Here is a 25,371-nt window from a genome sequence, read left to right as displayed (position 1 = left end):
ATATCATGATTATGTTGACTGTGATGTTGTACCTATGCAAGCTTGTTCTTTATTGTTAGGTCGACCTTGGCAATATGATAATAGTGTTACCCATCATGGTAGAACAAATTTGTATACTCTCATGTTTGAAGGAAAAACCATTAACTTGTTTCTAATGACCCCTGATGATATAATAAATGATGGGAAAGCTAAATCAACAGATCATGCTATGCATAGTATGCTTGCGATCAATTCTGAAATTTTTCCATTGTCTGTCTCAACTTTTGAACTAGACATATCGCATGCTCAGGTGGTTCATTTGTGCCCCCTTAATTCATACATAGAATCTGTGTGGGATAAAAAAATTCATGGTATTCCTAATTGTGTTGTTACAAATTTATTTCACCCTCATAAGCTAACGCCATCGAAACGGCCTAAATATGTCACATCTATTTTTGCATTGCTCTATAATGTGTTTCAGATAAATGAAAGCCGAGGACGGCTTTGTTTTCAAGGAAGGGAGGATGATGTGGACATAGCTATCATAGAAACATCTACAAATATTACACAGAAAATTATTAACCAGGTACTTCTGTTCCTTTGGACATATTATTTAACTAACAGAAATATGATATTACACTCATGTTGCAATTTACTTGTACTCAGGAATAAAAGAACGGAAGAAGCAAGGGAATACTTTGTTTTAAAATCAGATGGAGTAACCCTTGCATGCATGTGTTCCATCATCCTTGTATGCATGCCCACCGAACCATCCCATCCATCACAGATGTCACGTGGAGTGCATAAGGAGCAAAGGACTTTTGATTTGAAACCATTGATCAATATCAGCGATGTGGGCCATGGGATTGTGGGCTGCACCAAGTCTCCTCACGTGCCAGGGCCTACAGCTTCGGCCTTTGTCCAACTCGTTGACAATTTCCTTCGATCGGCAGACCGGGTGGAACATGTCTACGTACTCGTCCGCGTCTGTACTCCTTCAGTAAATAGCTCGTCCGCATCTGTACTCCTTCAGTAAATTGCTACTTTTATTTGTCTTTGCTCGTAGTGGCTAGTGCGACCGTCAAGACATCCTATTGGAACCCCATCTTGTGAGATTAATCCCATCTAGCATATTCACAATTTTGAGATTGCTTGGCTATTATTTTCTTGCATGTTCTTCAATTTGCTTGCAGGAAAAATCCTTCGTGGATAGGTCGATTGCGCCATTGGCTCGGTCGATAACGCCGTGGAGTTGGTTCAGCAATTGTCGTGGATATCAGTCGTGTACGGTTCTCCCTGTACGGTTGGTTGCCGGATCGTGAGGGTCAAGTCCCACCCAAAATCATAGTTATCCTTTCTCATCGAAAGATCGGGTCCCCAGTTCACATCAAAGCGCTACCGTTTAATGTCCCTACCTAGGCATAAAAACAAGAATAGATCTAGGTATTACCATCTTTGGTATTTATCTTTTTGATGGAGTTATGCTCATATCCGGGAGGTTCCTTGCGTTTTCCTTCATGCTCGGAGATCTTTAGATCTAGAGCATCCAACTGCTTATTGCAAAGTGTAATCAATGTATTCATGTGGTTGAGATTCCCACCAACATTTTTAAGAGGTTCAATAAATTTTTGCAATTCACATAATTTCTCTAAGATTTGGGTTCCTTCTTGAGTAAGGGGTGGTCCCTTTTGTGGGGGAAGTAATCCTACTATCCCCTCTATAATTTCATAAGCAATACTAGGATCAATTTCAATAAAATTCCCTTTGGCGGCAAAATCAAGGAGTTGTCTATGGGATATGGTTAGCCCAACATAAAAGTTGCAAAGTAAAATCTTGAAATCTCCCTCTATAGTGCAACTATGATAGGATTCTATCATCCTATACCAAGCATCTTTTAAGTTTTCTCCATGTCTTTGTTTGAAGTGGAGGACTTCAAAATCGGGAGACGAAGGAAGGGAGAAAGAGCTAGCCATGACGGCGAAATAAACGATCTAACACACGAGCACACAAGAAGCAAGCAAAAAAGAGGCGAACAGGAAAAAGAGGGCGAATAAAACGGCAAGGGTGAAGTGGGTGAGAGGAAAATGAGAGACAAATGGCTAATAATGTAATGCGAGGGATAATAGTTTGTGATGGGTATTTGGTATGTCTTGACTTGTGCGTAGACTCCCCGGCAACGGCGCCAGAAATCCTTCTTGCTACCTCTTGAGCATGCGTTGGTTTTTCCCTCGAAGAGGAAAGGGTGATGCAGCAAAGTAGCGTAAGTATTTCCCTCAGTTTTTGAGAACCAAGGTATCAATCCAGTAGGAGGCTACACCAAATCCCTCGTACCTGCACAAACAAATAAGAACCTTGCAACCAATGCGATAAAGGGGTTGCCAATCCCTTCATGGCCACTTGCAAAAGTGAGATCTGATATAGATAATAAGATAAATATTTTTTGGTCTTTTTATGATATACATTGGAAACTAAAGATTGCAATATAAAATAGATCGGAAACTTATATGATGGAAAATAGACCCGGGGGCCATAGGTTTCACTAGTGGCCTCTCTAAGATAGCATAAGTATTATGGTGGATGAACAAATTACTGTCGAGCAATTGATAGAAAAGTGCATAGTTATGAGATATCTAGGTATGATCATGTATCTAGGCATCACGCCCGCGACAAGTAGATCAAAACGATTCTGCATCTACTACTATTACTCCATACATCGACCGCTATCCAGCATGCATCTAGAGTATTAAGTTCATAAGAACAGAGTAACACATTAGGCAAGATGACATGATGTAGAGGGATAAACTCAAGCAATATGATATAAACCCTATCTTTTTATCCTCGATGACAACAATACAATACATGCCTTGCTTCCCCTGCTGTCACTGGGAAAGGACACCGCAAGATTGAACCCAAAGCTAAGCACTTCTCCCATTGCAAGAAAGATCAATCTGGTAGGCCAAACCAAACTAATAATTCAAAGAGACTTACAAAGATAACAAATCATACATAAAAGAATTCGGTGTTCATAGATAATCTTGATCATAAACCCACAATTCATCGGATCTCGACAAACACATCGCAAAAAGTATTACATCAAATAGATCTCCAAGAAGATCGAGGAGAACTTTGTATTGAGATCCAAAGAGAGAGAAGAAGCCATCTAGCTAATAACTATGGACCCAAAGGTCTGAGGTAAACTACTCAGACTTCATAGGAGAGGCTATGGTGTTGATGTAGAAGCCCTCCGTGATCGATTCCCCCCCCGGCGGAGTACCGAAAAAGGCCCCAAGATGGGATCTCATGGGTACAGAAGGTTGCGGCGGTGGAAATAGGGTTGTGTGGTGCTCTCGGATGTTTTCAGGGTATATGAGTATATATAGGCGAAAGAAGTCGGTCAGGGGAGCCACGAGGGGCCCACGAGGGTGGACGGTGCGCCTACCCCCCTGGGGGCGCCCTCCTACCTCGTGGCCGCCTTGTTGCTTCCTTGACGTCCACTCCAAGTCTCCTGGATTGCGTTTGTTCCAAAAATGATTCTCCCAAAGGTTTCATTCTGTTTGGACTCCGTTTGATATTCCTTTTCTGCGAAACACTGACATAGGCACAAAAAAAGCAATTTGCATTGGGTCTCCGGTTAATAGGTTAGTCCCAAAAATAAAATAAAAGTGCATAGTAAAGCCCATTAAACATCCAAAACAGATAATATAATAGCATGGAACAATCAAAAATTATAGATACGTTGGAGATGTATCAGTGGGCCCCCTCTGGAATTTTCTTCGCCCTGTATTTTTTATATATTCCAAAATAATTCTACATAAATTTTTAGGACTTTTGGAGTTGTGCAGAATTGGTCTCTCAGGTTTGCACTCTTTCCGGTCCAGAATTCCAGCTACCGGCATTCTCCCTCTTCATGTAAACCTTGTAAATAAGAGATCAAAGACATAAGTATTGTACCATAATGTGTAATAACAGCCCATAATCCAATAAATATCAATATAAAAGCATGATGTAAAATGGACTCATCAAGGCTCTGCTAGAGTTGCTCTTAGCTAGATCAGGGCAAGTCAAAGGCGGAGACGCTCATTTTATAATTTCCCAAGGCATTTTTTAGTTGTAGGGGACTAATCCACTAGGGGGTTGGGTTGATCCTACCTGTCACCCAATCCCTAGGTTGGTTGGATCCTAATCCAGCGGCTCTGAGCAATCGATTGAAACTAAAAACAACTGTGGATCAGCAAACAAACAAAGACATTTTTAGAGCATCTCCAACAGTCGCACTATATAAGCGTCGCGTTAAAAAATTTGGGTTTTTTGCGCGCGCGCAACCGCTCAGGGAGCTCCAGCGGAGGCGCTACAATCGCGCGCGCAGAATAAGTAGTTCAGCACGTGGGCTAAAATGGCATCATGCGCCGTTTATTTGCCGCGCCCGCTCCCACGCGCTGCGCACTCGAGCACCCGCTCGTGACTTCCACCTACCCCAATCCAAGCACTGGCGCCACCGCCGGAACCATCCCATTTGTTCCGGCGACCATTCTGGCGCTTCCCTGGCGTATCCCCGCGCCGCCGCTGCTTCCTCCTTCTCCCTCTAATCGCCGCCGCCCCTTGCGCGCGCAATTCCTCTGACAAACAGTCCCCGGCCGCCCACTGTCGCTCGGCGCCCACAAGGTGTTCGACAAAATGCTTGCAAGGTATGTATTGCTTCAACTTCACATTTTTTACATGAATTTGGTGCATGTTGTTTGTAGTTTTTATAGACTAGTTTAAATTCAACATTGTAGATGAATTTGTCATATGATTCTTCCGAAGAAGAATTTGATATTGAAGAGGAGGACCTTGCAATGATCCTTGCTATGCACATCAATAAAAAACTGAAGCATGGTGGGTCGGCAGAAAATTTGGAGGGATAAGATCGATGTCGACAACAGAATTATGAGGCACTATTTTGTGGATAATCCCATCGTCGGTGTCAAAACCGGCGGATCTCGGGTAGGGGGTCCCAAACTGTGCGTCTAAGGCTAATGGTAATAGGAGGCGGGGGACACAATGTTTACCCAGGTTCGGGCCCTCTCTATGGAGGTAATACCCTACTTCCTGCTTGATTGATCTTGATGAATATGAGTATTACAAGAGTTGATCTACCACGATATTGTAATGGCTAAAACCCTAGAAGTCTAGCCTATGATTATGATTGCCTCTACGGACTAAACCCTCCGGTTTATATAGACACCGGAGGGGACTAGGGTTATACAAAGTCGGTTATAGAGAAAGGAATCTACATATCCGAATCACCAAGCTTGCCATCCACATAAAGGAGAGTCCCATCCGGACACGGGAAGAAGTCTTCTGTCTTGTATCTTCATAGCCAACAGTTCGGCCCATGTTAATAGTCCGGCTATCCGAGGACCCCTTAATCCAGGACTCCCTCAGTAGCCCCCGAACCAGGTTCAATGACGAGGTGTCCAGTGCGCAGATTGTCTTCGGCATTGCAAGGCGGGTTCCTTCTCCGAATACTTCAAAGTACCTGACCTAAAGAGCAGTATCCGGCTTTTCATTTAATGTCGCGCTCATCGGCTGCTACACCTTCATGATTTGAGCTTCCACGTGTCGAGCGAATATGAGAGGTCGGGGCATTTTTGCACATACCACCCTGACCATGTGAGAAAGTTGTCTATTTAAAGAGATGGGGATCTTCATATCCAGCCCACACCAAGCGCAGAATCCTCAGAGCTTGCTAGTAGAAACCACCCCAACATGGATAGCGCTCCCAGCTCTTCCTCCCGTCCTCACGGCCCCAAAAAAGGCGATTGGGAAAAGTGTTCTGTATCCCACAACCAGCTAGTGAAGCTGCAGACACAGGGATTTATTCATCCCGCAGATCTAGTCCCTGTTCGAGCCGGATTGGCTTCCTTCGACGGGGGGAGGGGGGAGTAGGCGGAGAATTTCCCCAACCCATCCAGGGGGAAAGAGTATGCTTGGTTCCCTAATTATTGAGAGGCGTCGGATTTCCTATCCATCCGTTCCTCCAAGGGCTTCTGGAGTATTATGGCCTCCAACTGCACAACTTCATCCATGCCTCCATCCTGCACATTGCGGGTTATGTTGCTCTTTGTGAGCTATTCCTGGGTTGTGAGGCCCACTTTGATTTATGGAAGAAGCTATTTTGCCTCATCCCTCGTAATCAAGAGGGATCAATATTTCAAGTGGGCGGCGCAGAGGTATGGCGCATAGCTGGGACCGGATACCTGTCCGGCACGCCGAAGAAGGCATCCGAAGAGTGGCCTTCTGAATGGTTCTATATTAAGGATGTCTCCCTTCCCGACCCAGTCCGAATGGGTCTACCTGAATTTTCAAGTGCTCCATTGAAGAAACGCTACGGCTGGCACCCTCGGAGCCTCGGGGAGAAACATAGCACGGAAGTCCGTCAATTAATGAGTAAGATAAAGACGCTTGCCCGGTCTAGATTGTCAATAGTCGAGGTTATGGCGACATCCATAGTGCAGGGAGTCCAGCCACTCCAGTACAGAGGGCGTCTGATAACCCACAAGTGTAGGGGATTGCAACAGTTTTCGATAAGTAAGAATGTCGAACCCAACGAGGAGCTAAAGGTAGAATAAATATTCCCTCAAGTTCTATCGACCACCGATACAACTCTACGCACGCTTGACGTTCACTTTACCTAGAACAAGTATGAAACTAGAAGTACTTTGTAGGTGTGATAGGATAGGTTTGCAAGATAATAAAGAGCATGTAAATATAAACTAGGGGCTGTTTAGATAAAGATGCAATAAAGTAAATATAGCGAGTGTGGAAAAGTGGTGGTAGGAGTTGTGGAATTGTCCCTAAGCAATTGACTACGTTACTAGACCGGTAATCACTATTGCAATTCTATTTGTGGGAGAGGCATAAGCTAACATACTTTCTCTACTTGGATCATATGCACTTATGATTGGAACTCCAGCAAGCATCCGCAACTACTAAAGATTCATTAAGGTAAAACCCAACCATAGCATTAAAGTATCAAGTCCCCTTTATCCCATACGCAAACAACCTACTTACTCGGGTCTGTGCTTTTGTCACTGACGCCACCCACCATAAGTAAATCATAACCATATTGCAAACCCTACAGCGGGAATCCCTCACGCTTGCTCGACATGGAGGGCACAATAGGACAACACCAATAATAAAACATGCAACTCAAACCAATCATAGCAATTCATCAATCACCGACATGACAACGAATATCTACAAAAACATCATAGGATGGCAACACATCAATGGATAATAATATGAAGCATAAAGCACCATGTTCAAGTAGAGGGTATAGCGGGTTGCAGGAGAGTAGACCGTTGGATATAGAATGGGGAAGGTGATGGAGATGTTGGTGAAGATGACGACGGTGTTGGTGAAGATCACGGTGATGATGATGCTCCCCGGCAGCGCTCCGGCGCCACCGGAAGCAAGGGGGAGAGAGGCCCCCTTCTTATTCTTCTTCCTTGACCTTCTTCCTAGATGGGAGAAGGGTTTCTCCACTAGTCCTTGGCTCCCATGGTGTGGGAGGGGCGAGAGCCCCTCCGAGATTGGATCTATCTCTCTGTTTCTGCGTTCTCTGATTCTACCCCTTCACCGTTTCTTTTATATATGGAGATCCGTAACTCCGATTGGGGTGAATCTTTTGCCTGGATTTTTCTCATAAAATTAGCTTTCTTGTGGCAAAAGAAGAGCGTCAACTGCCTTACGGGTGGCCCACGAGAGTTCCAAGCGCGCCCAGGGGGTGGGCGTGCCAACCTGTCTCGTGGCCACCTCGGACACCGTTTTGTGTTGATTCTTCCTCCGGAAAATCCCAAATATTCCAAAATAATTCTCCGTCCGTTTTTATCCCGTTTGGATTCCGTTTGATATTGGTTTTCTGCTGAAACATAAAACATGCAACAAACAAGAACTGGCACTGGGCACTGGATCAATATGTTAGTCCCAAAAATAGTATAAAAAGTTGCCAAAAGTATATGAAAGTTGAAGAATATTGGCATGGAACAATCAAAATTTATAGATACAACGGATACGTATCAGCATCCCCAAGCTTAATTCCTGCTCGTCCTTGAGTAGGTAAATGGTAAAAAAGATAATTTTTGATGTGGAATGCCACCTAGCATAATCTTGATCAAATATCTAATCATGGCATGAATATTAAGACACGAGTGATTCAAAGCAATAGTCTATCATTTGACATAAAAAACGATAATACTTCGAGCGTACCAATAAAGCAATCATGTCTTTTCAAAACAACAAGGCCAAAGCAAGCTTATCCCTACAAAATCATACAGTTTGGTCATGCTTCATCTTCATCACACAAAATGCTCCCATCATGCACAACCCCGATGACGAGCCGAGCAATTGGTTCATACTTTTTAACGCGCTTCAGCTTTTTGAACCCTCACACAATACATGAGCGCAAGCCATAGATATAGCACTATAGGCGGAATAGAATATAATGATGGAGATTATGTGGAGAAGACAAAAAAGGGAGAAAGTCTCACATCGACGCGGCTAATCAACGGGCTATGGAGATTCCCATCAATTGATGTCAATGCAAGGAGTAGGGATTGCCATGCAACGGATGCACTAAGAGCTATAAGTGTATGAAAGCTCAAACTGAAAACTAAGTGGGTGTGCATCCAACTTGCTTGCTCATGAAGACCTAGGGCATTTGAGGAAGCCCATCATTGGAATATACAAGTCAAGTTCTATAATGAAAAATTCCCACTAGTATATGAAAGTGACAAAATAAGAAACTCTCTATCATGAAGATCATGGTGCTATTTTGAAGCACAATGCGGAACAAGGATAGTAACATTGCCCCTTTTATTTTCTTTCTTTTTCTTTTTTTTTCTTTTTGGGTGGGCTTCTTTGGCCCCCTTTTTTATTTAGGCTTCTTTGGCCTTTCCTTTTTTTTCTTTTTTCTTTTTTTCTTTTTTCTTTTTTTTATGGGGAAATGCTCTATAATGATGATCATCACACTTTTATTTACTTACAATTCAATATTACAACCCGATACTAGAACAAAGATATGACTCTATATGAATGCTTCCGGCGGTGTACCGGGATGTGCAATGATCTAGCGTAGCAATGACATCAAAAAATGGACATGCCTTGAAAACATCATGCTAGCTATCTTACGATCATGCAAAGCAATATGACAAGGAATGCTCAAGTCATGTATATGATGATGATGGAAGTTGCATGGCAATATATCTTGGAATGGCTATGGAAATGCCATGATAGGTAGGTATGGTGGCTGTTTTGAGGGAGATATAATGAGGCTTATGTGTGATAGAGCGTATCATATCACGGGGTTTGGATGCACCGGCGAAGTTTGCACCAACTCTCGAGGTGAGAAAGGGCAATGCATGGTACCGAAGAGGCAAGCAATGATGGAAAGGTAGAAGTGCGTATAATCCATGGACTCACATTAGTCATAAAGAACTCATATACTTATTGCAAAAGTTTATTAGCCCTCGAAGCAAAGTACTACTACGCATGCCCCTAGGGGGATAGATTGGTAGGAAAATACCATCGCTCGTCCCCGACTGCCACTCATAAGGAAGACAATCAAAGAAACACCCCATGCTTCAAATTTGTCACACAACGGTTACCATACGTGCATGCTACGGGACTTGCAAACCTCAACGCAAGTGTCTCTACAATCCACAACCACCCACTAGCATGACTATAATATCACCACATTTATATCGCAAAACTATTGCAAAGAATCAAACATATCATATTCAGCGATCTACAAGTTTATGTAGGATTTTATGACTAACCATGTGAATTACCAATTCCTGTCATCTCTCTAAATTAATATAAATGAAGCAAGAGAGTTTAATTCTTTCTACAAAATATATGCCCATGCTCTAACAAATATAAATGAATCAAAAGAGCATTCTACAAATGGCGGTTTTCTATGTGAAGAGAAGCAGGCAATCCAAACTTCAAACGATATACGTGAAGCACATGAAGCATTCTATAAAGCCATACTCAAAAGATTTAAGTGAAGTGCAATGAGCATTCTATAAATCAACCAAGGACTATATCATACCAGCATAGTGCATAAAAGAAAAATGAAAACTAAATGCAAAATACGCTCCAAAGGTTGCACATATCACATGAATGAAACGAATCCGAAAACATACCGATACTTGTTGAAGAAAGAGGGGATGCCTTCCGGGGCATCCCCAAGCTTAGACACTCGAGTCTCCTTGAATATTTACTTGGGGTGCCTCGGGCATCCCCAAGCTTGAGCTCTTGCCACTCTTCCTTTTCCTCATATCGAGACATCCTCGATTAGACACTACATCCACACAAAACTTCAACAGAAAACTCGGTAAAATCCGTTAGTATAATAAAGCAAATCACCACTCTAATTACTGTAGCAAACCAATTCATATTTTGTTTTTGCATTGTGTCTACTGTAATATAGCTTTTACATGGCTTAATCCACTGATATAAATTGATAGTTTCATCAAAACAAGCAAACTATGCATCAAAAACAGAATCTGTCAAAAACAGAACAGTCTGTAGCAATCTGAACATCCACCATACTTCTGGTACCCCACAAATTCTACCAAAATTAGGAAAAATAAACAAGTTTTACAAAGAGACAGTGCAAGAAGAATCAGAACCGTTTGACGTTCCTGGTAAAAATGTAAAATCGCGCACTACAGCCAAAGTTTCTGTCCTGCACCGTACAAACCGACAAGCATTGTAAACAAACCTAAAGGCAAACCTTGGCACATTATTTTTATAATACAATGGAATTGTACATGGGGATAATTATTTTTGATGAAAATTTTCTGTAATCAAGATTCACAAAGTTTCCGTGAGCATGAACAAAGTTCAAGGAGCTCTCCCACTTCAACAATGCTTGTCTTTCTTACTTTCACTTTCCTTTTTGAAAAGTTTTTAGGTTCCCCTCTTTATTTTTTGTTTTTAAACTATATAAAAGCACTCAACAGAAATAAATGACTCTCTAAAACATCCGGGTTGTCTCCCTGGCAGCGCTTTCTTTAAAGCCATTAAGCTAGGCATTTAGTTCTCAAGTAATGAATCCACCTGGATCCCAAGGTATATCAAAGCCAATTTTAATTAACAATGATTTCTAATTTAGTGGTGGGCACAAAGTAACATATATCATGAAACAACGAAGTCTAACTCTCTTCCTATGCATCGGCATGTCATAAAAGAACAATTCATGCACACCAAGTAAGGCCAATGCATAGTATAAGCAGTTTCTTGCAATTCTATCGTGTTGGAAACATAAAGAGGCGGAGATGTAGTTCCTCTCTCATAATAATTGCAAGTAGGAGCAGCAAGCACATGCATATTATATCTATCAAAATCATCATGTGCAATGGTAAAAGGCAACCCATCAATATAATCCTTAATAAGCACAAACTTCTCCGATATAGTGTAGTTGGGAGAATTCAAAAAGATAATAGGATTATCATGCGTGGGTGCAATAGCAACAATTTCATGTTTAACATAAGGAACTATAGCAAGTTCATCTCCATAAGCATAATTCATATTGGCATCTTGGCCACAAGCATAGCAAGCTTCATCAAAAAGGGATATTTCAAACAAATTCAAGGGATCATAGCAATCATCATAGCAATCATCCTTTGGTAAGCACGAAGGGGGATTAAACAATGTATGAGTTGAAGAGTTACTCTCATTACAAGGTTGGCACGGGTGATCAATCCGCTCTTCGTCCTTTTGTTCTTCGCTCTCCTCATCATCTTTTTTATCCAATGAGCTCACAATTTCATCACTTTCTTCTTCCATAGTTTCCTACAAAATATTAGTCTCTTCTTGGACAGCGGAGACTTTCTCAATAAATGCATTAATATAGTAATTGTATTCATAATTTTCATAGCAACATCTAAGTATAGCAAGATTTTTTGGCCTATAAACATCATCATCTAAAGCTTCATACTTTTCAAACAAAGATTCAATTTCATAAGCAGCCTTAAAAGCAACAAATTCTTCTATTTGTTACACATCATAGTAATCATATATACCATTAGCATAACAAGCTAAGGTTTCATTATCATTAAATTTGCATGAAAAGGGAAGGTGTGGAGACTTCATCCTAGAGCAACAAGTAATATTATATCTCAAGCATAGTTGACGAGCATACCAACGCAACATAATAAATTGATCCCATAATAGTTTCCCTTATTTTGTCGAGCGATAATCCCTAAAGTATTCAGTTGATCCAACGTGTCTCCCATTATAAAGTTGAATGGGGTTTTCTCAGGATTATCAAAGTAGTACATAATATCTTTCACATAATGAGCATCGGGGGTTTTAGGAGTTACCCCATCTACATGAGTAGCAAGTACACCTAATTTTTTTGATATTTCGTGTTCCATATACATAACTAAAGATAGAGAACAACTAAGAACAGCAATAAAAATTACTTAGTGATAAAGCAAACAAGCACACACGAGAATATTCACCCCACGCTATTGCTCCCCGGCAACGGCGCCAGAAAAAGGTCTTGATAACCCATAAGTGTAGGGGATCGCAACAGTTTTCAATAAGTAAGAGTGTCGAACCCAACGAGGAGCTAAAGGTAGAATAAATATTCCCTCAAGTTCTATCGACCACCGATACAACTCTACGCACGCTTGACGTTCACTTTACCTAGAACAAGTATGAAACTAGAAGTACTTTGTAGGTGTGATAGGATAGGTTTGCAAGATAATAAAGAGCACGTAAATATAAACTAGGGGCTGTTTAGATAAAGATGCAATAAAGTAAATATAGCGAGTGTGGAGAAGTGGTGGTAGGAGTTGCGGAATTGTCCCTAAGCAATTGACTACGTTACTAGACCGGTAATCACTATTGCAATTCTATTTGTGGGAGAGGCATAAGCTAACATACTTTCTCTACTTGGATCATATGCACTTATGATTGGAACTCCAGCAAGCATCCGCAACTACTAAAGATTCATTAAGGTAAAACCCAACCATAGCATTAAAGTATCAAGTCCCCTTTATCCCATACGCAAACAACCTACTTACTCGGGTCTGTGCTTTTGTCACTGACGCCACCCACCATAAGTAAATCATAAACATATTGCAAACCCTACAGCGGGAATCCCTCACGCGTGCGTGACACGGAGGGCACAATAGGACAGCACCAATAATAAAACATGCAACTCAAACCAATCATAGCAATTCATCAATCACCGATAGGACAACGGAAATCTACTTAGACATCATAGGATGGCAACACATCATTGGATAATAATATGAAGCATAAAGCACCATGTTCAAGTAGAGGGTACAACGGGTTGCGGGAGAGTGGACCGCTGGATATAGAAGGGGGAAGGTGATGGAGATGTTGGTGAAGATGACGGCGGTGTTGGTGAAGATCGCGGTGATGATGATGGCCCCCGGCAGCACTCCGGCGCCACCAGAAGCAAGGGGAAGAGAGGCCCCCTTCTTCTTCTTCTTCCTTGACCTTCTCCCTAGATGGGAGAAGGGTTTCCCCTCTGGTCCTTAGCTCCCATGGAGTGGGAGGGACGAGAGCCCCTCTGAGATTGGATCTATCTCTCTGTTTCTGCGTTCTCTAATTCTACCCCTTCACCGTTTCTTTTATATCTGGAAATCCGTAACTCCGATTGGGGTGAATCTTTCGCCCAGATTTTTCTCATAAAAATAGCTTTCTTGCGGCAAAATAAGAGCGTCAACCGCCTTATAGGTGGCCCACGAGAGTGCCAGGCATGCCCGGGGAGGTGGGCTCGCCCCCCTGTCTCGTGGCTACCTCAGACACCGTTTCGCGTTGATTCTTCCTCCGGAAAATCCCAAATATTCCAAAATAATTCTCCGTCCGTTTTTATCCTGTTTGGATTCCGTTTGATATTGGTTTTCTGCAAAACATAAAACATGCAACAAACAGGAACTGGCACTGGGCACTGGATCAATATGTTAGTCCCAAAAATAATATAAAAAGTTGCCAAAAGTATATGAAAGTTGAAGAATATTGGCATGGAACAATCAAAAATTATAGATACAACGGAGACGTATCAGCGTCCCATGTGGCACTATAACGGAGAAGATGACGCCACCCGCTGCAGTCGGAAAGGTCCGGATACCCCCACCGCTTTGGCCAAAATACTGGCCGGACTATACAAAGGGGAGAAAGAGGATTTCATCCGCATTAAGCGCAGAGATTGTTTTTCCATGTACAACCCCCCTAACTGGGTGAGTTTCCATCCCCCTGCTGCATTCCATTCACTCCCTGAGTCACTTTCCATAAACATTAATCCGTCCATTTGTAACAGGAATGGCGGAAGGTCACCAAGGAGCTCCACAGCCCCGCACCACAACCAGAGGATCACAACCGGGCCCTTGACCCCGGATATAAAGAAGATCCAGATATATTCATGGAGCTCGAGGATGGAGTGTTCTACCAGGCGAGCCATGACGGCACGGACGTGGCCATCACCGCTGACTATCCCGTCCTTCTCCCTGCCACACATGTAAGTAATCAGGAGATTTCTCCTTCGAAAGAATTTCCTCATTCTGCCTCACTCACCGCACTATCTCGTGCTCCAAAGGGGAGGCGATTGGCAAACCACGCTGCACCTGAGGCGACTCACAAGAAAGCGGGCCTACGCCAGGCAAGCTTTCGAAGAGGAAGGCAAATTGAAACACGGCCGAGCCTTCATCAAAGAGATATGGTTTTTAAATATGCTCCTTGGCTGTCACATTGGAGTATGGCGCTATCCGTTGGGTCTTATAAAGAAAAAGATTCGTCGTACTATGTCCGGGAATCCTGCAGGTCATGCCTCCACTAGCCAGATTCCGGACCCTGTCTCAAGGACTGAGACTGACGCGGAAGTGACACCTGATTGTCCTTCCATAGAGGATTCAGATAATGTATCCGTCACAAACTCTGAAGTGGAAAGCGCCATGAATCATTGGCGCCGTCGGGCCGCTCTTCACGACCCTGACTTTTCAGAAGAGGCTTTCAACGACTTCAACTCGGGCGATGCATACATCCGAGCTGCTCGAGATGGGCTTACTAGAGCCACTGATCAATATTTGAAAGATATGCGGGTAAGTACACATTTGTATAATTCTGATAATTATATACCAGTAGCCCCCGAGACTTGAAGCAGTTGAAGCAACTGATTTGAGGATCGTTGTATATCCAGGTGCTCACAGAGAAGAACAACCTGTTGTCTCAGGAGCTAGAAAAATGTTGGACCCAGCTAGCCACTGCTACCGCCGAACTGGAGAAATCCAAGAAGGCAGTGTCTGGTAATGATACCCTCCATCGAGAAAACATAATCATATACCAGGATTATTAATAGAGGTGCATATTTTATGGCAGAGTTGTCAGATCATCCGGGAGAGGTACCGGAATTCGCACAGGCAGAAGCTCAAAGGCAACTGGCCGTGGGTGAACGTATCCTGACACGGGTCGGGGAGGAGAAAAACAAACTCCAGGATTCCAACACCGAGCTGGGCATGGAACTAAAATATTTTCAGGCCCAACTGGCTGACTCCATGAAGGAAATAAGAGGCTACGCGGCGGAATATTTAGTATGTGTTCAAACTTACCTTCACATTGTTCAGTGAGGAAAGGAACTGACAGAGTTATGTCTGCAGGTATGCTGACCGGCCATCCCGAAGAGGAGATGTCCGGATCTTCGGGCAATCTGCTACAAGAGCTGTCACAAATGCACGAGAAATCTCGGTAGGCGATGTAAAGTATTGCCAAGGCCTTATGGCCATCCGACTCCCCTCCAGGATGTATGGAGGAGCTGATACATCTATTAAAGGGAGCGCGGTGGCTCTTCTGATTATGGAAGATATCGGCCTGCTGGGAAGGTGCGTGAGAGGCCTGGGCCATGGTAAAAACACGGTATACCAAGCTCGACCCGAATCACATGGCCCGGGTCGGACCTTTAGGGCCAGCTAGAAAAGAAATTCCTGTTATTTTGGTATATGACCAGGTACAAGTATTCCCAATAGGATTGTAGGCTAGATAGCCTATTGGATGGCATAGAGGAAGAATTTTTTGAGTCCAAGTGACTATGTACTTCAATTGACAAATTTGTCCCTAGCCAGATTGTAAAACGATTGTCATGGCGGACCTTTTCGCTTCGACCTCTGGACCCAAAGGTGCGGAGTGTTTCCGAATACCCGCTCGGTAATATATACCGGAGTATGCGTGGAAACCAGGCGTAGGGGTCATAGTTGCTTGAACAGACAAGTATCCGGCTAGCTATGTTATATTACATTGTTGATCGTAAGAAACATCTTCCAGAGAGAATAGTTCTGTTAAGGGTTCCTTTCCCTGGGTCAGCATGCGTTAACGTGCATGTCCGAATTGTGATTGAAAAATCACAGCATATGTATCATATGGGGGTTCATAGTGTAACGAGTGAAAAATATCTTTAGTCCGCCGACCGAATATTCCCTTAAGAACGCTAGCTTTTGGCTTCACCCAGTCTGAGGTACACATCCGGATGACCCGACAGTAACAATCATAGAGGTGCTCCCTTTATTCCCTAGCCGAACTAACGAGAACGTAGGGCATAAGCACAGGAGCCAGGCAACCCAGCTTGGCCAAAACTTAAGTCATATCAATGCATATAATGGCGAAGAAAAGGTACATACGCGGAAAAGTCACATATGTGCTGAGCTTGATGCTTGGAAAATAATAATAATAAGCTTCTGTACAAGAAGCCCCCACGTATAATTAATTTACATATTTGAGAATGTGTGCATCGTAGTTGTACGCCCTAGCCGCACGAGAGCTTTAAGGCTAAAAAAGAAAATGTGAAAAGAGAGGGAAATAAATAATGGGGACAAAAAAGGGAAAAAGGGGACCAACGAAGGGTCCGGCGCTAGGCATAGAATCTTCGGAGTCTGGCCGCGTTCCATGGGTTCGGCTCTAGGCAATTGTTTGATGCGCCACGCAGGCGGTACGCTCCTCCGGTGAGGACTTCATCAATGATGAAGCGACCCTCCCATTTGGGATTTAGTTTGTCCTTTTTCTTCTCCGGCAAGCGTAGAACGAGTTCACCAACATTATAAGCCTTGGCACGTACTTCACTGCTTTGATATCTGCAGGCCTATTGTTGATAAAATGCGGAATGGGCTTTTGCGATGTTGCGTTCCTCCTCTAGGGCATCTAAGATGTCCTGCCAACCAAGCTCGGCCTCTCTCTCTTCATACATGCGCACTCGAGGTGGGTCATGAATAATGTCGCAGGGTAACACAGCCTCTGCGCCGTACATCATGAAGAAAGGTGTATATCCGGTAGAACGATTGAGCGTGGTCTGCAGCCCCTAGAGTACGGAGTCGAGCTCCTCGACCCAGTGCTTGTCTGATTCTTTCAAAGGCCGCACTAGTCTGGGTTTAATGCCTCTCATAATAAGACCGTTTGCTCGTTCGACTTGACCATGGGTTTGTGGGTGATAGACGGAGGCATAATCGAGCTTAACACCCAGATTAGCACACCAGGTTTTCACCTCATCAGCTGTGAAATTGGAGCCATTGTCGGTGATGATGTTGTGTGGAACGCCATAATGGTGCACAACACCGGATATGAAGTCTATCACTGGTCCGGCTTCGGCCGTTTTAACTAGTTTGACTTCTATCCACTTAGTGAATTTGTCCACCATGACCAACAGATATTTTTTCATATGGCTTCCTCCTTTAAGGGGTCCGACCATATCAAGCCCCCAGACCGCAAAAGGCCAAGTGATGGGGATTGTTTGTAGAGCGGTCGGTGTCATGTGGCTTTGGTTGGCGAAAAGCTGGCATCCGACGCAATGTTGGACAAGGTCCTGTGCGTCTGCTCGGGCCGTCGGCCAATAGAAACATGTACGGAAGGCCTTGCTTACAAGGGCCTAAGCTGCGGCGTGGTGACCACCGAGACGGGCATGAATTTCAGCCAAGAGTTGCCGCCCTTCTTCCTCGGAGATACATCGTTGAAGTACTCCGGTAGCGCTTTGCTTGTAGAGTTCTCCCTCATGAACCTTGTAGGCTTTAGAGCGCCGCACTATGTAGCGGGCCTCATTCTGATCCTCGGGGAGTTCTCGCCTATTGAGGTAGGCCAAGAAGGGTTCGGTCCATGGGGCAATGACTGCCATGATGAGATGGGTCGACAGTGTTATTTCGGTGGCCGAGCCGCCGATGATGTCGGTGTGTTCGGAATCTGGGGCTATAGTCGGATCCAGATTGGTGTTGCCGCTCTCCCCTTGCCACACCATGGATGGCTTGAAAAGCCTTTCCAAAAAGATGTTAGGTGGGATGGGGTCGCGCTTGGCGCCGATGCGAGCAAGGACATCCACCGGTTGATTACTTTCTCGAGCCACGTGGTGAAACTCGAGCCCCTCGAACCGAGCCGACATTTTGAGAACGGTGTTACGGTAGGCAGCCGTCTTCAGATCTTTGGCATCGAAATTTCCATTTATTTGAGATATTGCGAGATTTGAATCCCCGCGCACTTCCAGGCGTTGTATGCCCATGGAGAGGGCCATCCGAAGACCTTGCAATAAGGCCTCATATCCGGCTGCATTGTTGGAGTCCGTGTATAATATTTGGAGTATGTACTGAACTGTATCTCCAGTAGGGGATGTTAGGACAACGCCTGCTCCTAGGCCCGCCAGCATTTAGGAGTCGTCAAAGTGCATGACCCAGTTGGAATATTTGTCGTACTCTTTAGGGAGTTCGGCCTCTATCCATTCAGCGACCAAGTCGGCCAGTACCTGGGATTTGATGGCCCTATGCGGTCTGTTTGTTATGTCGAATGGGAGGAGATCAATGGACCACTTGGCAATCCGTCCCATGGCGTCGCGGTTGTTTATTATGTCATTGAGTGGTACCTAGAAGGCCACGGTTATTGAGCACTCTTGAAAGTAGTGTCGTAGCTTCCGTGATGCCATGAAGACCGCGTATGCTATTTTTTGGTAATGAGGGTATCGAGACTTGCATGGTGTGGGGACAGTGGATACGTAGTATACCGGCTTCTGAAGAGGGAATTTGTGTCCATCCTCCTCTCGTTCGACGACGTGCACCGCACTTACGACTTGGTGTGTGTGGCCGATATGTATAATAACATGGGTTCGCCGATGTTCGGCGCGGCCAGGATTGGGTTGCTTGCTAGAAGAGCCTTTATTTCTTCCAGTCCGGCCGTTGCCGCGTTCGTCCACTCGAAGTGATCGGTGCGTCGGAGAAGGCGATAAAGTGGCAATGCTTTTTCTCCTAGTCTGGAGATAAAGCGGCTTAAAGCTGCCACACATCGGGATAGTTTCTGGACTTGTTTGAGGTCTGTTGGCGTAGCCAACTGTGACAAAGCTCGGATTTTAGCTGGGTTCGCCTCAATTCCCCTGTTGGAAACGATGAAGCCCAACATTTTTCCAGCGGGAACGCCAAAAACACACTTTTCCGGATTGAGCTTGATGTCATATGTTCGGAGGTTGTCGAATGTGAGACACAGATTGTCTATTAATGACTCGACGTGCCTGGTTTTGATGACTAGGTCATCTACATATGCTTCAACTGTCTTGCCGATTTGTTTCTCTAGGCATGTTTGAATCATGCGTTGGTAGGTGGCACCGGCGTTTTTGAGCCCAAAGGGCATAGTGTTGAAGCAGAAAGGCCCGTATGGGGTGATAAATGTCGTTGCGGCTTGGTCGAACTCCTTCATCTTGATTTGATGGTATCTGGAGTATGCGTCGAGGAAACACAGCGAGTCGTGTCCTGCGGTAGCATCGATAATCTGATCGATGCGGGGGAGGGGGAAGGGATCTTTAGGGCAGGCCTTGTCGACACATAGGCGCCAGGATTTATCCTTCTTTGGTACCATCACCAGGTTTGCTAGCCAGTCCGGGTGTTTTATTTCTCTGATGAATCCGGCCTCAAGTAACTTGGCTAGCTCCTCCCCCATAGCTTGTCGTTTGGGTTCTGAAAAGCGCCGTAGTGTTTGCTTGACTGGCTTGTATCCCTTCAATATGTTGAGGTTGTGTTCGGCCAGCCTGCATGGGATACCTGGCATATCAGAAGGGTGCCAAGCGAATATGTCCCAGTTTTCACGTAGGAACGCTCATAGTGCGGCATAGACCGTTGGGTCCAGTTGTGCCTTGATGGATGCTGTCTTCTTGGGGTCCATCGGGTGGACTTGGAATTTGACTATTTCGTCTGCTGGTTTAAAGGAGGTGGATTTGGGTCGCTTTTCCAGGATCACGTCGTCCTTATCCACCGTGGAGCGCAATGTGGTTAACTCTTCGGCCGCGAGGGCTTCAGACAATGCCTCGAGGGCAAGGGCTGCGGTTTTGTTTTCAGTGCGGAGTGCTATGTCCGGATCACTGGCAAGAGTGATAACACCATTGTGCCCGGGCATCTTGAGCTTCATGTACCCATAATGGGGTATAGCTTGGAAGCATGCGAATGCATCTCGCCCTAATAAGGCATGATATCCGCTGTTGAAAGGGGCCACTTGAAAGGTTATCTCTTTGGACCGGTAATTCTCCGGCGTGTCGAATACCACATGGAGTGTGATTTTTCCTACGCATCGCGCCTTCCGACTGGGAATGATTCCTCGGAAGGTCGTGCTACTTTGCTCAATGCGGCTCCTCTCTATTTTCCTTTTGTTGAGAGTTTCCTCATAAATGAGGTTTAGTCCACTGTCGCCGTACATGAGCACTTTGGTTAGTCGAAAGCGGTTCACGATCGGACTGAGGACCAATGCGGCTGTTGCTCGGACTGTTCTTAATTTTGGTTCGTCACTGGCATTGAAATTATGGCCGTGTTGTTCCAGGGGGTTATTTCTATGACTTGGCAGACTTCAGCGAGGCCCCGGAGTGCCCTTTTGTGCCTATTGTTTGAGGCAAAAGTCTCGAAGACTGTCAATACTGTAGGGTCGTTGTCTTCCGTGGGATGTTGCTCTGCGGTATTTCTGGTGAGGAGATCCTCGCCGCTCTTGGCCACTTGCCGGAGTATCCAACATGCTCTAAGGATGTGGGTTGGTACGTTATCCGGAGTTGTGTGTATTTTGCATGGCCTATCGAGCCATCCCTCCAGAACGGTTCCGCGCCCCGTAATGGGCTTCGATTTTTTTACTATTGGATCAGGCGACCAACGAGGGTGCATCTTTTTTGTCCGGACGAGGGGTTGAGAGGAAACCGGTGGCTCCCAAGAAGCTGCCTGAGTTTACCAGGCGCTTTCCATTGTGAAGTACTTCTGTACTACGATTGCCAAGTCAGCAAAGTGTGATACGTGACGGCGGTTGATGGCATTGAGGATTCCCTCGTCCGTGCAATTTTTGCATAATAATGAGATTGCGTCTTCATCGCGACAGTCTTTGGTCTTGTCTTTGACAAGGAGGAATCTTGCCCAAAAGTGATGGACCGTTTCTTGAGACTGCTGTCTGATGTGGATAAGATCGCGTGTATCTGGGTGGGTGGGTTGATTTAAGTCCGAACCCTGACCCAATCTGGTATCCGGAGTTTGAGAAACTTCCGAGCTTAACAGTTCGGGCTCCGGGGTATCAACCAATTTTTCAGGCCCACAGTCTGACTCTAGGTTCGGAGTACTGGCACGTCTTCCCGCGGGCGGGTATCCGGCTCTGCGAGCTCGAAAATCCGAACATAATTCATCCTCAATATAGAGGAAGAGTTGTTGTATTGCTCCTCCACTAACGCTATCTGATGGGTGTTCGACGGAGATTCAATTTCTCTTTGATCGGGTTTAAGCCCAATCCGATCGTAGTCTGTAGCGACTCCGAAGGTAGCGATGTGATCCAGGAGTTCGTTTAAAGACGACAACTCCATCGGATCCACCTGTCTGGAGTATTCCGAGTCGATGCGAAGGCGATTTTTGATGACCCGAGAAGTCACCGTTGGCCCGATCGACGGCCGAGCGGGCGGTCATAGTGAAGCCGCCCAGCGGGAGGGTTTGGCCTGAGGCTACGGCTCCTCCAGAGGTGATGTTGTCCTTGATAACGAGGCGAGCCATCAATCCTATCTTCGACGTCACAGCGGAACTCTCAATGAAAGCACCAATGTCGGTGTCAAAACCGGTGGATCTCGGGTAGGGGGTCCCGAACTGTGCGTCTAAGGCTAATGGTAACAGGAGGCGGGGGACACAATGTTTACCCAGGTTCGGTACCTCTCTATGAAGGTAATACCCTACTTCCTGCTTGATGGATTTTGATGAATATGATTATTACAAGAGTTGATCTACCACGAGATCGTAATGGCTAAAACCCTAGAAGTCTAGCCTATGATTATGATTGCCTCTACGGACTAAACCCTCCGGTTTATATAGACACTGGAGGGGACTAGGGTTATACAAAGTCGGTTACAGAGAAAGGAATCTACATATCCGAATCACCAAGCTTGCCATCCACGCAAAGGAGAGTCCCACCCGGACACGGGAAGAAGTCTTCTGTCTTGTATCTTCATAGCCCAACAGTCCGGCCCATGTTAATAGTCCGGCTGTCTGAGGACCCCTTAATCCAGGACTCCCTCACCTGTGTACCCCGAGTCATACTTCCGGCGCCGGTTTAGGATGAGCACCGAGTTGTTCAGGCGCATTGCAGAGAAACTAGCGAGCCATGATCGGGTTTTTTAGCAAAGGAGGAATGCCGACGAAGAGCTTGGGCATAGCACCTTTTAGAAGGTGACAGCCGCTTTGCGTATGTTGGCATATGGTATCCCGACTGATCTAGTTGATGACCACTTGGGCATGGGTGAGAGTCAAGCCATCCTTGTGTCAAGAGCTTCGCAGTTGGAATTGTGCAAGTGTTTGGCCCGGAGTATTTGAGATATCCCAATGTTAAAGACTGTGCAAGGCTTTTGGAGATGAACAAAGTTCGCGGGTTCCCATATATGCTTGGCTCAAAATATTGCATGTATTGGAGTTGGAAGAACTGTCCTAAGGCATGGCATGGCCAATTCCATGGTCAAAAAAAGGGTTCCACTATAATCCTTGAAGCGGTGGCCGACCAAGAGACTTGGATTTGTCATGCTTTTTTTGGAATGCCTGGATCGTTGAATGACATCAACATTGTTAATCGATCACCACTCATGAATAAGATTGCAAATGGTGAACCGCCACCGGTGCAGTTTGTAGCAAATGACCATACATACAACTATGGCTATTATCTTGCGGATGACATCTACCCAAAGTGGCAAACATTTGTGAAGCCGTTGAAAAAACTAGAAGGTAAGAAAAATCTTGATTTCCACAATGCTCCGGTGCCTAGGAAAGATGCTGATAGAGCTTTTGGGACTTTGCAAACCCAATTTGCCATTGTGAGAGGACCGGCTAGATTTTGGGATCAAAAGATGCTTTCGTACATCATGCACGCTTGTGTGATCATGCACAACATGATCACGAGCATGAGCGTGGCCAAGTTTTAGACTACTCTCAGTATGAGCTCTTGGGACATCCCGTGCGAGTGCGGCAGAGGGCTGCGAGGGTGGCCCGTTTTGTTGCCTCCTATCATGCCATTCGACGTGCCGAAACGCATGATGATCTTCAGAAGAATCTCATCAAGGAGTGGTGGGCATGGAAGGGCAGACAAAGAGCATCATGATTTCTATGTTTGATGTTCTATTGTTGAACTATTTGTTATATTGCAAAATAAACTATTTGTTTGAGTTGTAATAATAAAATTGAATTATTTATTGTTGACTTATTTTGTTTGTGTTTGATCTTCTTAGTTGTGTTTGAAGTGCATGTGTTGTTTGTGCTGAGAGCGCGCGCAGTTTTTTTGCAGCGGATGCTGTAGCGGCTCATGCGCGCTATACTTTGCAGCCGGTCGCTGGAGCAAGCGCTCCTCGTCACGTAAAAACTCACGATTACAGTGTTGTAAACGCTTTTTTAACGCGCTGCTGTTGGAGATGCTGTCAGGAGCAACGGTAATGGTGAAACATCATCAGACATTTTGAAGAGCTTTAAACTCGCAAATGATCACACCTTACATGCATGTCTTGAGCAAAAGAAAAGGGAATCGAAGCAAGCAAGACCTCAACCGGGCCTGGTCGCTTGATCATACACAAACCACAGCGAAACCAGCACGCGCCACGGCCTCCGGCACCGCCGGCAGCAAGGCTCAGCCGCGCGCCCGAGGCCCGAACACGGCCGAGACCGCCGCCCGGCACGCACGTACTACGAACACCGTACACGTGCGTGCTCTGAGCCGTGCCGGCCGTGCGCGCCGCCGCCACCGCCGCTAATCTAGGCGCCGATCTTGTAGTTGCTGTAGCCGCCGATATCCTCCTTGATCATCTCGAGGTCCCTGGAGGAGGCGACGGCCATGGACATGGCCCGCCGGTGGCGCCCCGCCCCCTGCTGCTGCTGCTGCTCGGTCGCGCCGCCGTCCGCCTTCCGGTGCTCGTCGGACGCCGGCACGTCGTCGAGGGCCGCGAAGTTCTCCGGCAGCGCGAACACGCTCTGCGACGCCCGACGCTGGTGACGCCCCATCCGCTGCGACGACATGGTTAGAGCTTAGGCGCGTGTGCACGGGAACACGAGGACTCGCTTCTGTCGCCTTGGGTGTGTGTGTGTGGGTGATGGTGTTGTGGTGGGAAGATAGCAGGGGAGGCGGAGGCTTTATATAAGAGGAATGCTCAGTTTGGACGGCCGGTGAGAAAGAGAAGAGTTAATTTCCCCTTTCTTGGACACAAGGAACATCATTAACTAACTGTTTTGGCATCACCTGGTAGTACATAGATATTTCAATTATTCACGAGAAACAATTATCACAAACATAAGTTAGTTACCTTGTCCATCTCATATGATAGAATGGAGCAGGTGGCCATTGCCAGGAGTCATAGAAAACGAAGAAAATATCCCTTGAAAATGGTGTTGTACACTTGGAAATAGGTGTAAGGCACATCCAAATTTTTTTGGCCTCTCATAAGCAAACGTTCAAAACAAATGCTTTAGTATTCCAGCAAAACAATTTCATATGTTCAGTAGATGATGTTTTAGTGTTCGTAAGTACAGTTCACCATTTTTGCGGGGGCACTTGGATATACAGCCCAGCATATAATCAAGAAATGCAATTTTTTGCGAAAAATCAGGAAATGTTTTGCAATGGCAATATAGCAGTGGCTCTATAAAAATAGTTGATGCTGCAAAAATTGGCTGAGAAAAAAATAATCGTGCAGGAAGAGATATTGCGGCACGGATTGGGTGGGAGAACGCCTGCAATGGCCGCATCCCCGTGCGTGCATGCATGCACGCACTGACAGCTCTGTACTGTGGAGATGAGGCATGTCGCCAGGCGACAACGTTTTAACAAGGGTTTTGGACCTCTGCGGCCGCGCCTCGTGCATGCATCAGGATGCACTTGCAAGAG

At 45.4% G+C, this 25,371-nt stretch overlaps 1 protein-coding gene across 1 annotated transcript; it reads right to left on the bottom strand.

Moving 5' to 3' along the window:
* Nucleotides 1-23,946: 23,946 nt before the first annotated feature.
* Nucleotides 23,947-24,614, bottom strand: LOC123093697 (uncharacterized). Its single transcript, XM_044515712.1, has one exon. The coding sequence runs from the start codon at nucleotides 24,504-24,506 to the stop codon at nucleotides 24,246-24,248; it is 261 nt and encodes an 86-aa protein (XP_044371647.1). The 5' UTR covers nucleotides 24,507-24,614; the 3' UTR covers nucleotides 23,947-24,245.
* Nucleotides 24,615-25,371: the final 757 nt, after the last annotated feature.

Source organism: Triticum aestivum, chromosome 1B (assembly GCF_018294505.1).
Source record: "Triticum aestivum cultivar Chinese Spring chromosome 1B, IWGSC CS RefSeq v2.1, whole genome shotgun sequence".
In the NCBI taxonomy this organism is placed as follows: Eukaryota; Viridiplantae; Streptophyta; class Magnoliopsida; order Poales; family Poaceae; genus Triticum; species Triticum aestivum.
The sequence above is the reverse complement of the archived record's forward strand: the minus strand, read 5'-3'. Positions and strand labels throughout refer to the sequence as shown.